The 13,773-nt window shown below is 52.8% G+C and overlaps 6 protein-coding genes across 6 annotated transcripts; 1 reads left to right on the top strand and 5 right to left on the bottom strand.

Annotated features, from left to right (window-relative positions):
* Window positions 1-91: 91 nt before the first annotated feature.
* P153DRAFT_370588 (autophagy protein-like protein Atg27) lies at window positions 92-1,703 on the bottom strand. Its single transcript, XM_033669074.1, has 2 exons — window positions 625-1,703; window positions 92-575 (listed from the first exon to the last, which is right to left on the bottom strand). The coding sequence occupies exons 1-2, from the start codon at window positions 1,476-1,478 to the stop codon at window positions 380-382; spliced, it is 1,050 nt and encodes a 349-aa protein (XP_033519057.1). The 5' UTR covers window positions 1,479-1,703; the 3' UTR covers window positions 92-379.
* A 601-nt stretch (window positions 1,704-2,304) lies between these two features.
* Window positions 2,305-3,461, bottom strand: P153DRAFT_124349 (uncharacterized protein). Its single transcript, XM_033662001.1, has one exon. The coding sequence runs from the start codon at window positions 3,117-3,119 to the stop codon at window positions 2,685-2,687; it is 435 nt and encodes a 144-aa protein (XP_033519056.1). The 5' UTR covers window positions 3,120-3,461; the 3' UTR covers window positions 2,305-2,684.
* A 2,053-nt stretch (window positions 3,462-5,514) lies between these two features.
* Window positions 5,515-6,008, bottom strand: P153DRAFT_301612 (uncharacterized protein; the record flags this gene model as incomplete). The annotated part of the gene is made up of 2 exons (XM_033664395.1): window positions 5,515-5,757; window positions 5,811-6,008. 2 exons carry the CDS (start codon window positions 6,006-6,008, stop codon window positions 5,515-5,517), a joined length of 441 nt encoding a protein of 146 aa, XP_033519055.1.
* Window positions 6,009-6,108: 100 nt separating this feature from the next.
* Window positions 6,109-7,712, top strand: P153DRAFT_370586 (methyltransferas-like protein). The gene is made up of 2 exons (XM_033669073.1): window positions 6,109-6,315; window positions 6,374-7,712. Exons 1-2 carry the CDS (start codon window positions 6,227-6,229, stop codon window positions 7,575-7,577), a joined length of 1,293 nt encoding a protein of 430 aa, XP_033519054.1. The 5' UTR covers window positions 6,109-6,226; the 3' UTR covers window positions 7,578-7,712.
* On the bottom strand, window positions 7,704-12,093 carry P153DRAFT_360857 (uncharacterized protein; the record flags this gene model as incomplete). Its single annotated transcript, XM_033666944.1, has 2 exons — window positions 7,704-11,031; window positions 11,234-12,093. The coding sequence occupies 2 exons, from the start codon at window positions 12,091-12,093 to the stop codon at window positions 7,704-7,706; spliced, it is 4,188 nt and encodes a 1,395-aa protein (XP_033519053.1).
* A 564-nt stretch (window positions 12,094-12,657) lies between these two features.
* Window positions 12,658-13,735, bottom strand: P153DRAFT_301611 (Fibrillarin; the record flags this gene model as incomplete). Its single annotated transcript, XM_033664394.1, has 3 exons — window positions 12,658-12,863; window positions 12,912-13,435; window positions 13,485-13,735. The coding sequence occupies 3 exons, from the start codon at window positions 13,733-13,735 to the stop codon at window positions 12,658-12,660; spliced, it is 981 nt and encodes a 326-aa protein (XP_033519052.1).
* Window positions 13,736-13,773: the final 38 nt, after the last annotated feature.

Below are 13,773 nucleotides of genomic sequence, written 5' to 3'. Positions count from 1 at the left end.
TGGTGTTAAGACGAGGGTCCATGCGCAGGTATCATGATGGACAGCAGATAAGTATCTCAAACTTGAAATCACAAAAATGCACTCTCGAGCTATGACCGTGAGGATATGGAAACTCTCATAGTGCAAACTTCATCGTATAATACTAGCAAAAAAGAGCGAAAGCATGTACAGAGAAGAAACCTCGTATACTGAGGTAATCGCAAATTCTAGGAAGACCGGAGGACCTTCAGGCGGAAAGGGCCTTTCCCAGTCAAGCCTATGACGCCGAAACAATGCCATCTATATTACACTGTCGCACTTCAATCCAACACGTTCCGCATCCAACTCTCGTAACTCACTCAACTCCTCACGAAAAAGAATCGGACTGTACAGCATCTGTCTACACGGCAGCGTAACCTCCTCTGCCTCCACTTCCTTGCACAGTACCCATGACCTTCCTTGCAAAGTCCTTGGCGATGTATGGGATATCGCGAATGGTGTCGCCATGAGGAAGCAAGTCCCAGCCGCGAGCGCCGTAGCGGTTGTAGTTGAGCCAGGAGCCGAAGATGAGATAGGACGCTATGGCAAGGAAAACACTATGTTGCATTAGTAGTGAAATGAGACATAGAGAGTGAGAGAACTTGCATGATGAAGAACCAGCCAAAGAAGCCCCAGTGGCTTCCCGCATCCTCTGCAGGCGCGTCTTCACACGCATACTGTGTCCGCCACTCGAGTCGTAGTGTCTTGACATTCTTGTCCTTGGCGATGGATTCTTCTTCGTATCCGCAGAAGCGCAGGCTGTGGTCGTTATCCTCGCACTTGCCCTTCCCACCATCCTCCCTCCTCCTCAACTTCTCTTCTTTCTTGCCATCTCCTTTCTTATCGTCTCCACCCTTGTCATCGTCCTTGGGGTCGCTCTCATGTTCACCGTCATCCTTCTCATCACCCTCCAAGCCCGTCCTCTCTTTATCGCACACAAACTCGACGATGGCGCGTTGATCGAGACCGTTCTTCTTGTCGTCAAAAGGCAGTCGCCCACCATGCAGCTCTACCCTGACTCCCTCACGCCCAGCGTCCGAGTTGCTCTTGGAGCTCCGCAACCGCTCAAACTTGGCCTCGAGCTCCCTCCCTGTCTGCGTTTTGTATGTCCCCGCAATATCGATCGGCGTGAATGTTGAGTTTCCTTCCATAGATAGATCAACGTTCTCTCGGATAGCGCAGACCATGGCGCCATGGTGACACTCGGTCGCCAAACTCCCGCCCTTGTGCCACTTCAGCACGTTGCAGATGTCGAGTGTGAAGTTGTATTTGTACATGACGTCGTGCCCTAGATCTTCTTCTTTCCAGTGCACCATGTGTGGGCCGCCTAGTTTTCCTAGGTTGAAATGGACGCCTTGGGCTGCGATGTCGTTGCAGTCAAAGGCCCATGATGACAGCGGGAGGAGTGCGGATGCGGCGAGGAGGGAGAGAAGCGACGTTTGCGATCGTGATGGCGCCATAGCGAGAAGGGTTCTATCGGTTGCAGTCCAAGGTCGATGCGATGGACGGGAGATGGAGTGGGTTCAAACTTCAGGAGGCAGCCGTCGGCGTCCCAACGCGTAGGAAAATGTGCAGATGATGTCAGTGGTGAGAGAAACAAAGCGTCAAAGGGTCAAAGGAGATAACGAGGGATGGAGAAGGAAGATGAAAGAGTCGGCGACGCTAGCGCAAGTTGTCAGTCGTGGTCCAAACTGTCGCGTGGACTTTGAATGGTATCAAACATGGGCAATGACGGCTGCCAAGACATGCTCACGTAATGTTGGCTTACTAGATAACTTCATCTTCCTTCGACGACAATATTTTCCACGGAAACGTGAATTGGACGTACTGTTTCGGTAAATTTTTTCAGAGTTTTTCACTCAATGCTCTATCTTGCATCGCCGTACAAGATCCGTATAAAGGGTAGCCTTTGGCCGTGGTGATCTCCGCTTCATTATCTTAGTATTCGCTTCGTCCGTATTCGTCCTTTTCCTTTATCAGATTGACTGACCCTCTGCTTCCAAACCAAGCATTTGCATCCTAAGTCTGACATTCTCCATTCGTGTTGACTGCTCGCGCACTCCTATGGTTTACATTGTCCTTTATTACGACGCACAAATCACAATGCAACGACATCAAAGGCAAGATTTGCAGAGTCGAGCAAAACCGCAGAGGCTATGTGTGTAACATACAATCTATCTAGTTCCAATACTGGGTCCTGTGCTAAGCCCATCTATGATCATGCCAGAAAATCTAAATTCTAAAGTATAACGCCATGAATCGATACAAGTCCAAACGATAAAGAGAGTGATCGAGATTGGAAAGACGCGCGGATAAACAACCTCTTATACAGAAACCATACAAAAGGATAGAAGAAACCCGACCGTGTAAATGCAAATGAGGAGCGAACGATTGAGTAACAGAAGAAACAAATTGACTAAGAGAATGATGACACTGATTAAGATAGATGGAGAGGAGAGGATACGCGTCACCCATAAATAAAAAACGAGTGCTAGAAACAAGATATTCCCAACCTCAGAAATGCGATAAATTAAATACATCCAAAAGTCAAGAACCAGTGTTGGCATGAAAAGAAAGTCGTATCATCGTAGAGTAGTCATGCGCCTCTGCCGTATACACCAAGCCCAGTCTTACAATATCGAATAGTTCCAGGGATAAGAGCGACTCTAATTGCCTTTGTCATCTTTCTGTCCCGACCCTCGAGTGTTGGCAGGCATCGGGTACGGGAAGGGAGCGTAAGGGAGTTGATAGGAGGGGTTGCTGGAGCCCGACGCTGATCCAGCGGTAGACGTGTTGCCAGGGGAAGAAGAGGAGGAAGACATGGCTGTCGTGATGGGTTCTTGAGGCTGATTGTCTGATGTGTTGGTGCTGGTGGGAATCGGAGAATGTGCCGCGGAAGTGTGTCGAGATGGCGAGCCGGGGACAAAGATGACTGAGGTTGAGGATTCGACCGGGGATCGCGGTCCTGATGTGGCTTGAGAGGTTTCTGCGGAGGCTTGAGGTGAGGCCGATGAAGTGGTAGGTTGCGTTGAGGCTTCTGGCGTAACGTATCTGCTAATGGGCTTTGGAGAGTTCGATGAACCAGAGGTTTGGTCGCTCATAGACCGGTGATCAGAGGTGTTGATACTGTCGATGCTGGCTGATCGTAGCCTGGAGAAACTACGGTAAGAGTTTGGAGATGATACGTTAGAAGGCTGTTCGAACTGCTGTAGTGAGTGAACAATCTCTACACTGATCTCTATTAGAGTTTTATATCTGTGGAGAAGTTTCAGCGACCCCCGATAATCACGATTTGGCTTCTACCCCCAAATCCCTGATAGGCGACAACAGAATGACTAGACTACGGATACGAACTCATGGATCTTCTAAGCTGATCCAGTAAAGCGCAATGGAGATATTCTGTCCAGGTTCACGGGCACAAAGAGATCAGAGCGTCGCCGTTTTCACGAAGAACAGACCCAAGTGTCGTTAGAGATGTGGCAAAAACGAGTATTATCGAGTCGCCAAACGGTATCAAGCTATTTGGATGCGGTGTGGCTGCGCGGTAACCTGGTGTACGGGCTCGTGCGGGAACGGACAATCTTTTTTAGTACTTTGTCGTCTGATCTACGTTCTGCTCCAGGATAGGTCAACGGATAGGTAGCGGTACTGCAATGGGAGCCTGTAGGGCTGCTGTCGTCAGAAGCTTATTTTGAGCCGCACGCGCTATGGCCGGGGTATGGGAAGAGGACAGGTCAGGTGGAGTTTGGTGTGTGGCAAGATTGGCGATGTCCGTGGAGATCAAGGTGCTCGGTGTAGAAGTGGACTTGGTCTTGTGGTGTGGGATATCATTGTGACTGACAAAGTGAATGATATACACCATCATCATCATTCTTCTCGTTCATTCTCCCCTCTTGCAAACATGAGGAGTTGTTGATTTGTCTTCATTCCTGTAAGCATGCCATACACACATACAAAACATACAATTGTCATCGGATGGTCCACTGAGGACGTTCCGCAGCTGGCAGTGCCCAACAAACCTTACCCATCGTGAGGAGAGGTACACATCTCACTGTGCCATGTATCAGACCGGCATAACCGAGTGCAACCTTGGAGACGCCACGCGTATTTGACCCTTGGAAAGAACAGAGAGCGCTTACAACGACAGTAAAAAGAGCTTAGGTGAGTCAGTGTTTCAATTCCCGCCAAGACTAGCTCTGTCTTCACAAGATGTATTCCCAATAGACGTTACTCGGCTCTCGCCTGGATTTCCGCTCTGCCCTAATACAAATCATGATCCCAGACAAGTATGAGGTCATTGCCAGTATACCTATAGAATATGTGTCCAATTTTGGTGTACTCGCTGATTAGTAGTCAAGTCGGACAGTTTGTAAGCGGCTCGCGTATCGTGCATATGACAGGGATGATGCTTCGTTCTCGAAGGTTTCCTGATTAGGAAAATGGAATACTGGTTTGTAATTTCTGACTTGACGATGCAACACAGGCTCAAGCGGTGTGGATGTAATCGCTCTATGATGTGACGGGGGAGTTTCTACGAACATGGCGACGGATAAGGCACGTTAGGCTAAGTGATGCATTACCAAGAATGCAAGGCCGAAAGCTAAATTCATATCAGCGGACAAGTTGACCTCGACTAAATCTAGCAGATCCGGCCACAAGAGAAACGCTCTATATTGGGCAAAGCCAGTTGTACACAGACACGAATTGAAGTCCGGAAGGATTCCAAGTAACAACCAAATTAGTACTATTGAAATTCATTTTGGTGCTAATTGACGGCCTTCAATCTCTAGGCTGACTGTAACGTGCTGACACAAACACGGGAAAATGACGTGGTTGGCGCGAGATACGCTTACCAGCCATGTGCAACTGCTTTTCATATTTGAGAAAGCAGAATGCGACGTCGCATTACAGAGTTCACACCGTACCCAGCAACAATGACAAACTCTCAAAGGCCAGACTGTCAAGAAATTAAATCTGAGAAGAACTTCCAAAGGTCAAACGACGACTGGACTTGGAGTTCACGAGTCAGTCCCTGCACCAAGATATAAATGATGATTAGACCCGTTTAGCATGACGTGCTCTTAACTACATCATGCTGACTTGGCCTGCAATGGTAAGTGAGGTAGGAAAAATCTCCAAGGTCGCCATCGTCGAAGAAAAAGAGACGAACGCTGCAACTGAGCATGGTGCCGTCTTCTACTGAACATCCTATCGCATCGCGACATGCCTGGCAACTCTCCTGTTCTCTTGAGATATCCGCTTGTGCTCTCAACACTTTTTTCCACCTGCGAACCGTCAACCCAATCCATCGAGTGACTAGTAAACACGTGAAGCGACCGTTCACGTCCTAACCCTCCCTCGCACCACCTCTACCTTCCTGCTCTTATCCTGAAGAGAAGCCCAAGTTGTCTCCTACTCCATCACCAACGCGTCGTCCGCTGCCACCTCGATGGCCCCGTCCTCTGATTCCTATCATGCCCCTAGCACAGATATTCTTCACCCTCCCAACTTCTTCCCACCATCCAACAACCCCATAACAACCTCAACAACCCTCCGAAACCCCTCCATCTCCTCCTCAACAGTCCCGCCCATCCCCGCACTCGCGAAGCTCAACGAACTCCCAACATAAACCGGTTTTCCCGTCTTGCGCGCAAGCACCTTGGACAGCCGGGTCGTGAAATCTATGGTTCCGGAGTGCGTGAAGAGGGGTGTGCTGAGCGTATCGGCTGGTGACATGCGCTATTGGAAGGTGTTAGCAACGCTCAAAATGCAGATGGGAATGATAGACTTACATTCGGCATAGCGTAGACGAAGGAACCTAGCGGCGCGGAAGATGCGGACTCGGGGGACGCGGTGGTCAGGAACAGCACCAGGTTCGGCCCGTTGTTGGTGAGCTGGAGGTGGATGTTTGTGCGCAGTCCTCGGGGCAGAGGGAAGGAGACCTCGACAGGCGCGTGCGACGCGTCGCTTTTCGTTGTTGCGGCAGCCATGGCGCGAGGTGCTGCTGCTTGTGTGTTGGTCGCGGTGGTGAGATGGGAGGGTAGAGCCCCGCGCTAGATCTACAGCTCCCCCCACGTTCCACTACCACGCTTCACACACGTCGCGACACAGGGACATCCGGAGGTGAACGTGACGGGAAAACCAATCGGAATCTTGTTCACAACAACACGATCTCCGTCGAGCTGCCGAAATATCCAAAAAAGGCAGCATGCCAGAAAAAGAATGGGAAGGCGACTTCGACCCAATGGCCGACCCAGAAGAGCAGCAACACCTTCTATCCGTACTAGACTCGTTTCGGTACAGACATGCATTCCATCCCTACACCAAACCAAGCAAGCTACTAACTCCCATGCAGTTCCTACCGCCGCCTCGCCCACTTCAACGGCACCCACGTGCGCCGACAAGCCTTCTACTCCCTCCCCCAAGAGCACTGGACACTCCTCTCACAACCCCCTTTCTCCCTCCTCGCCTCCTTCAACAAGCTCGACGACCTAATCGACAGCAATGCCGAGCTCGCCGAGGCCATCTTCACAGCAGGCTTCAAAGCCTTCCTCGCCCCGACCATTGACAGCGAGTGGGTCGCTTCCATCATCCCGGCCAAGCACGCAGGCGATGAGTACCAGATCTGCTCGACAGTAATGGACCACATGAGCGTGCAAACCAACCAAACCGACATGGAGAAAGCACGGAGCTGCATCAACCAATTCTACCGGGAGTGGAGTGCGGAAGGCGCCCTCGAGCGGGCGAAATGCTTCGATCCTGTTGTCGCGGCCCTGCACGACGAACACACACGCCGCCTAACCACCACACCGGGCCTAGACAGATCGGACACGCGCGTCCTCGTCCCCGGCGCCGGACTGGGCCGTCTGGTATTCGACGTGTGCCGCGCGGGCTACAGCGTCGAGGGGAATGAGATCTCGTACCACGAGCTGATGGCCAGTGCGCTCGTGCTGAACCACACGCAGCGGGTCGGGCAATTCAGCATCGCGCCGTTCGCGCTCAACGGGTCGAACCACCATTCGCGGGCTGAGCAGATGCAGGCGTTTGCGGTGCCGGATGTGCATCCTGGGACTGAGCTGGCGGATAGGGGGAAGGATAAGGTGCCGGCGCATGAGCGGATGAGTATGGCGACGGGGGACTTTTGCGTGCTGTACAGCCAGCTTGAGTATGCGGGCGTGTTTGATGCGGTGGCGACGGTGTTTTTTATTGATACGGCGCCGAATGTTATTCGGTATGTTGAGGCTGTGCGGAATTGTTTGAAGGCGGGGGGTGTGTGGATTAATCTTGGGCCTTTGCTGTGGCATCATGCTTCTCGTGGCGGTGGGGAAGAAGACGACGAACAGAAGCGGAAGAAGAGGAGCCAAGTCGCTGATGCAGGGATCGGCGACCCGGGGTCTGTCGAACTAACAAACGACGAGGTCGTGGCACTTGTCGAGCATCTGGGGTTTGTGATGGAGAAACAAGAGAGCGGCACGTTTGAAACGGGATATATCTCTAATCCGAAGAGTATGCAGCAGAGTACATATCGGCCCGTGTTTTGGATAGCGAGGAAGAAGTAGTAGTGATAGAAGGATGAAAGCAACATAAACCGAACAAAGGATGGATTGAGGTGTGCATGCCGACTCGGCTGATCTTCTATCATACCACTAGAAGAATAAACACACCCACCATCATACTCCCCACATTCAATTATTCCGCTTACTCTTCTTGTCCTTCTTCTTCTTCCCCGCCTGTTCATCCTCACTCCCCCTCTTCCCATTGCCATTCACCGCCCCCTCCCCCAGCACAACCTCATCGTCCTTCTCCTTGACCAAAAGCTCATTGAGCGCCTCGTTGAACTTGTCTAACTCCACGATCTCGCCGATCTTGACGCGCATGTAGTCGAATGCAATGGCGACTTTCATGTCCTTGTTACGGATGCGTACTATACGTCCGTTTTGCTGGAGTGAGGAGGTTTGAAGGGGGAGGGAGGGCGGAGGTGCAGGTGTAGATGCGGGCGTGGGACGAATGTCTGGGTTGCCCATTGTGGTGTCGCCGTCGCCTTCTTCGTCGTGGACGGCGTCTTCGGCGCTCTCTTTTGCCTGGGTGCTAGTGTCTTCCTGTTCGCCGTCCTGCACTGTCTGCAGCACGGGGATCTTCTGATATCGTTGGCTGAAGTGCGTGAGTACCACTGTCTTGGCTTCCATCTTTGCACCAATCCGCAGCGCCTCACTCGTGGTGGAGTGCTTCTTCGCCTTTGCGTCGCCCGCCAGTTCATCGTCGAACGTCGCCTCATGAATCAACACCGTCGTATCGCGGCCAACGGTAGCAAAATGCCACGACGGACGGCAGTCACCCGAGTAGCTGACCTTCAACGGCTTGACATGCGCAGGATCCGACGACGAAGGTGGGAAAGTAACGCATACGGCCATAGAGCCGTGACAATGTGAGACCTTAACGGACTGTATGTCTGAGAAACCAATGAGAGTCTCGTAGTCTTTCTGTTCGATCTTCTTTCCCGATTCTTCACGGTGCAGCGCGTTGACAACGGAGAGATAGGACCCTGAGCTCTGAGAAGTTTCGACGGGCGTGATCTCTAGGGGCAGGATGCGACTGTATCCGAAGTCCTCGACGGATGAGTACTCGTGGAGCCATTGGATCATGCCGCGATGCGAGATAATGGAGAGGCCGTATTCGCTGGCATTGCTAACCAGCGAAGATGTGTCGAACGGTTTAGAGTTTGGAACGCTGCCGTGCTTGATGGCGTACCAAGCCCGGATTACAGATGCTGTGCCAAGATGATGGTCCGCGTGCAGGTGGCTAATCCATATCATGCGCAGATCCTTGATGATTTGAACGAGCTCCTCAGGCTGGAACATTCGCTGAAGCTGGCCCAGAGTGTTCTCGCCACAGTCGAAAAGGTAGTTTCCGACGCCTGGGACACGCACCAAAGTGGCCGATACGTTTCGGTATTTGGACGGCAGCGCTGAACCAGTCCCGAGGGTCGTGACTTCTGTGTCGGGACGTGCGACTAGCTGTCTCCAAGTCTGCATCGATTTATGGTCATCTTTGACGGCTTGTTGGGCCAATTTTGCCAGCTCGATGACTTCTGGGGACAGATGCTCCATCGCAGTTGTAGGATTGAAGAGGGGTGTTACGCTATCTGCTTTCTTGACGAACTTGGGCATCAGTGTGAAGGTCATACCGCGGTCAGCAACAACAGCTTCTTTGGGCAATGGACTGGAATTGACCAAACCAAAACCGTATAGACTGTTCTGTGGGAGCGTTTTGCAGTCATGCATGGGGATGGTGTATCTCGTTGGGTCGACATGAGCTAAGCGCGTGGTCTGACCAGCGACTGAGTCGAACGTCAAACGGTTTGGACAACTATCCACAGACGAGATTACGTGCTCGACATTGGCCAACTTGTTCATGAAGTTGTGAAGGATAGGATGGCTAGCGAGCCCAGGACCCAGAATCCAAACAACAGCTCCAATACCGCTCATGACCTGAGCAGAGGTCAATTCTTCCCGCTGAACAATGGACTTGAGATAGCCAATAGAAGGAACATCCAAGATGGCGATACCTTGCCCAGGTTTATCAGGTCCGAGGACCTGATCAGGCGTTATCCACTCCCCCTTCTCGTTCTGAACCGACTCGCCTGAACTCAGCTTCCCAAAAGTCGGACCAGGTTTGACGCCCAGCTCCTTCGCGCGCTTGACATCGAACGCGCCGCGAGCAGGGAACGTGCGAACAATGTACGACACACACTGAGGGGCCGGTTTCGTAGGTGGGAGAGCCATGATCTTAGCCCCAGGCCATGGCGTTCTTGTCCACACGGTGATGTCTGGAAGAGCGTCCTGGCCTCCTGGCTTGGGACCCGTGTAGGGCACATAGCCATGGGTGTCGTGGTTGCGAACATACATGGGAGTTGTTGTCTCTACTTCTGAGATGTGTCGCTCAACAAGCTTGTCGAAGCTCCAGTTGGAGTCAAACATGTACTTGACAGTGAGTGCACGAATGCGATCGTACCGCGCCTCGCGGTCTGCTGTGCTTTCGTTTTCCGACGCCTGGTGTTCTTCAAACGCGTTCAGATTTGCGTCGTAGAATCGCCGTCGAGATTCAAGGTCAGCTTCGGCTTGCGCATCTACCTCTTGGTTCGCAGGTGAAACGGCGAGTGCCCAGACCTGAATGTTCGAATCCTCCCAGCTCGGTAGAATATCCCCATTATCGCTATGCTTTTCCGGAGCTTCGCCACTATACTCAGTCGCCACTAAAGGCGCGCCTGTCCTGAAGATGAACCTCCGACAGGTACTAATCGCATGCTTCAAATTCGGCGGGCCATAAACGTTGAAATGTGGTTTCGACGGCTCCTCCCCCTTCTTATTCTTATTCCAGACCTCCCAAGCCGTCGAATACGAATTGGTCGCCGAATCCGACAGTGTGAGTATCGACCCAACCAGACCACCTATGTTCTTCCACTCGGTCCGACCTGTGAGGAAGAAGTCCTGAGCTTTGAGTAAGCGCGTGCCCTGCTGCACCATAGCACGCTGGACGCCCTCGCCCTGACTGCCAAACACATAGTGCTGCCTCGCCGTGCGCAGCAGAAGCGTTGTGCCTGGTGTGTCTGCCGTAGGCGTCGTGATAATCTCCACGCTGGATGTCATGCTGCCGTGATGGCTGGACGATGTCCCGTGAACTTGGCTCTTTGGTTCAGGTACACTATTTCGAATATGGAGAGGCTCGAGCAGCGTGTCGCGTTTCCAGTTGCATCCTCCAGGCCTGTTATTTCCCGAATGGGCGTGGAAATGTGCGCGTACAGCTATGGGCACTGGACGAGGTGGAGCGTATGTTGCTGTTTTCTCAGAGCAACTTTTCTGATGCTTGGAGGCAAGATCTTGGAGGGATTCGAGGGCCGAGTTCTTGGCTAGACGGAGCGTGGTGGTCGTAAAGGCCCGGCAGGTGAAGACACGAGCTGTGAGCGGCGGGCGCAAGGCAAGGAAAGAGCACCGGGTCGTGGAAATCGTAATGCGCCTAATGGCGGTCAGTTTAGAAGCCAATTTGGCGGACAGTCAAAGGAATGACGCGTGAGATCAGAACATGCACAGTCATTCATTGCAGCGTCACTTGAGGGCAAAGCACTATGAACTTTTTTTTGGAATGCGTCAACGACATCGGCATTTTGTTGGTCCGACGAACTCTTGGCGTTGTACTTGCTGATCATCGAGTCATTCACTTCTTCATCTTCAGTGCCCCGCCATCAACCGTGATCTCCTGTCCCGTCACGAAACCTGCATCGATAAGGTACAGCGCTGCATCCACCACGTCCCTCGGCCTCCCCGCGCGATTCGTGGGATGGTCGGCAATATCCTTGTCACTAATCTGACCCTCCCAGTTCGTGCCCGCCTCATCTCCCTCCTTGCTCTCATGCGCGACCTTTATCCTGCCTGGCGCAATCAGATTCACTCTGATGCCAAAAGCACCCAGTGAAATGGCCATCGAGTGCATCAAGCCCAAGAGTCCAGCTTTGCTCGAGGCGTAGCCCTCTTGGTTGGCGTCAGACTGATGGGCCCGGAAGGATCCAATATGTATAATGCAAGGTCCTGTGACTTGGATCTTGTGGGCGCCATCCTGTGCGTCGCTGAGGCGGGCCTTCATGTAGGGTATGCAGGCTTGGCTCATGGCGAAGGGGGCTGTCAGATTCGTCTCCATATAAGCCTGCCATTCTGATATAGTGTCTGGATTCTCCATATCTTTTCCGTCTCTCCAGAAGGGCGAGGCGATGCCGCCGTTGTTGATCAGGACATCAATGTGGGAGTTGAAGAACTCGGCCGCCTCCTTGACTTTGGCGCGGATGTCCTCCACATTGCGGAGGTCACAGAGTGCGGACCGAAGCCTTCCATCCTCATGGTACGCCTTGAGATGGACTTTGGTGGTATGCTCGAGCTCATCTTCGTCGATGTCGAATATGTAGACGCGGTGGCCGGCTTCGAGGAACATACGTGCAAATGCTCGACCGATTCCGCGGGCACCTCCAGAAATGATGACATTTCTGAAGGTTGTCTGTCTCTCGACTGCAACTGCGACTGAAGCCATGTTTGGGATGTTGGTACTCGTGTTGGTCTCTGAATTTGTCTTTGAATTTATTCGAATTCGTGGGCCGCGGGAGGTATATTATGAAGGTACACACGTTCATCTGACGTCACGCTTTCACGTCCAACAATCTGGCAGGCGCATAAGGCAGTAGCCGAATTGTGTCAATGGTGTCGCGATAAGCTTTCGTGTGTATCTGCGCATGTCCGATCAATACCTTCTCCTAGTATGACAAAGCTCCCAAACGGATCTGGGGTAGATGAAATTATAGTGGGTATAAACTTTATGACTTCAGTGCTTTGCCTCAGGTTGATATTTTCATTATCTGCGATTTTCATTAACATGCTGAGCGAGACGCATTGAATCAGAGGAAGGATTGGGGCACGACGAACAGAAAAAGTGGCAGAAAAGTAGAGATGTGAAGCTTGAACATGAAGAGTAATTGCAGCGTGACTATTTTCCTAACAGTACCAATCAAACAAGCCCCAGCACCCTTAACGCCAATCCTTAGTACAGGTATATGACCACGCCCATGTATCGTAAAATCACAAGTCAAATCAACCGTGTTCATGTTGATCGTTCGTAGACACCAACAACCATGGCGTGATCACGCTCAAAGGGCTCGAGCGTCAGCTGCTCCTTGGGCTTGATGCCCATCTCCCTCAGCTTGGCGACTTCCTGGGCAAAGACGGCTTCAGGTGCGGCGGTCGAATCGATACAGTTGGCCTTGATGGAGATGACGATACCTCCGCCAACCTTGAGGAAGAGACCGGCTGGGGAACGTTAGTAGAGTTCGGAAATGATGTGGTGAGGAGACTTACCGTTCAAACCAACAATACGGGCCTGATCGGGCTGAGCAACATCGGCGAAGATGCAGTCAACCATGCCGACCAACATGCGGTACTTGAGCGGGTGACGCGCATCCTCGACAATGGGGATGACGTTTGTGCGGTGGGTGGCCATGTTGATCAGATCACGGCCAGAGCGGTGGGAGAACTCGACGGCGAAAACGGTGCCCTCGGGTCCAACAATGTCGGCAACGTGAGACACACTAGTACCGGAGGCAGCACCGAGGTAGAGGACCTTGCTGCCAGGGCCCATGTAGATGTTGTCGACACCACCGAGGATACCGGCGGCCAACTTACTCCTGAAGGGGTTCCACACGCGGTACTCGGTGCTGGTGGGCGGCGCATCGTCGCCGTTGGCAGGCTTGTCGGCGCCAACGCTGATGCGCTTCTCGCCGTAGACGCTCTCACCGGGCGTCAGGTTCTTGGTGACGAGGAGATCCTCCTTGCCGCGGGCGACAAAGACACCGGCGTGGCGATGGGGCTCGACAATGACCTTGCTGTGCGGGTTTAGTGATGTGACGCTGTGAAGTAAACGGGTCGACATACGCTCCACCTCGGGCTCCACCACGTCCTCCACCACGCGGCGCACCACGACCACGGGGAGCGCCACGGCCTCCGCCTCGTCCACCGCGGTCACCAAAGCCACCTCGGGCACCGCCACGACCGCCTCCACGTCCGCCGCGATCGCCAAAGCCGCCGCGACCGCCTCCGCGACCACCGCGGTCACCGCCGCCTCGGGGAGTGAATCCACCGCGTCCGCCTCTGCGCAAAGTCAGTTTCTGCTGTCTCAATGGCATGCGCAGTGCATTGGACACGCGGGGAATCGTACCTGGGA

This window comes from Dothidotthia symphoricarpi (assembly GCF_010015815.1).
Source record: "Dothidotthia symphoricarpi CBS 119687 unplaced genomic scaffold P153scaffold_22, whole genome shotgun sequence".
Taxonomy (NCBI): Eukaryota; Fungi; Ascomycota; class Dothideomycetes; order Pleosporales; family Dothidotthiaceae; genus Dothidotthia; species Dothidotthia symphoricarpi.
This window is presented reverse-complemented; position numbering and strand designations above follow the sequence as displayed.

What these genes read in the sequence shown, in the direction of transcription:
- P153DRAFT_370588 (XM_033669074.1), bottom strand. Translation starts at nt 1,478, where the DNA reads ATGGCGCCATCACGATCGCAAACGTCGCTTCTCTCCCTCCTCGCCGCA. An exon ending in TTTGGCTGGTTCTTCATCAT is followed by an intron (nt 576 to 624) that starts GCAAGTTCTCTC and finishes AATGCAACATAG; the next exon opens with TGTTTTCCTTGCCATAGCGT.
- P153DRAFT_124349 (XM_033662001.1), bottom strand. Translation starts at nt 3,119, where the DNA reads ATGAGCGACCAAACCTCTGGTTCATCGAACTCTCCAAAGCCCATTAGC.
- P153DRAFT_370586 (XM_033669073.1), top strand. Translation starts at nt 6,227, where the DNA reads ATGCCAGAAAAAGAATGGGAAGGCGACTTCGACCCAATGGCCGACCCA. An exon ending in TCCGTACTAGACTCGTTTCG is followed by an intron (nt 6,316 to 6,373) that starts GTACAGACATGC and finishes ACTCCCATGCAG; the next exon opens with TTCCTACCGCCGCCTCGCCC.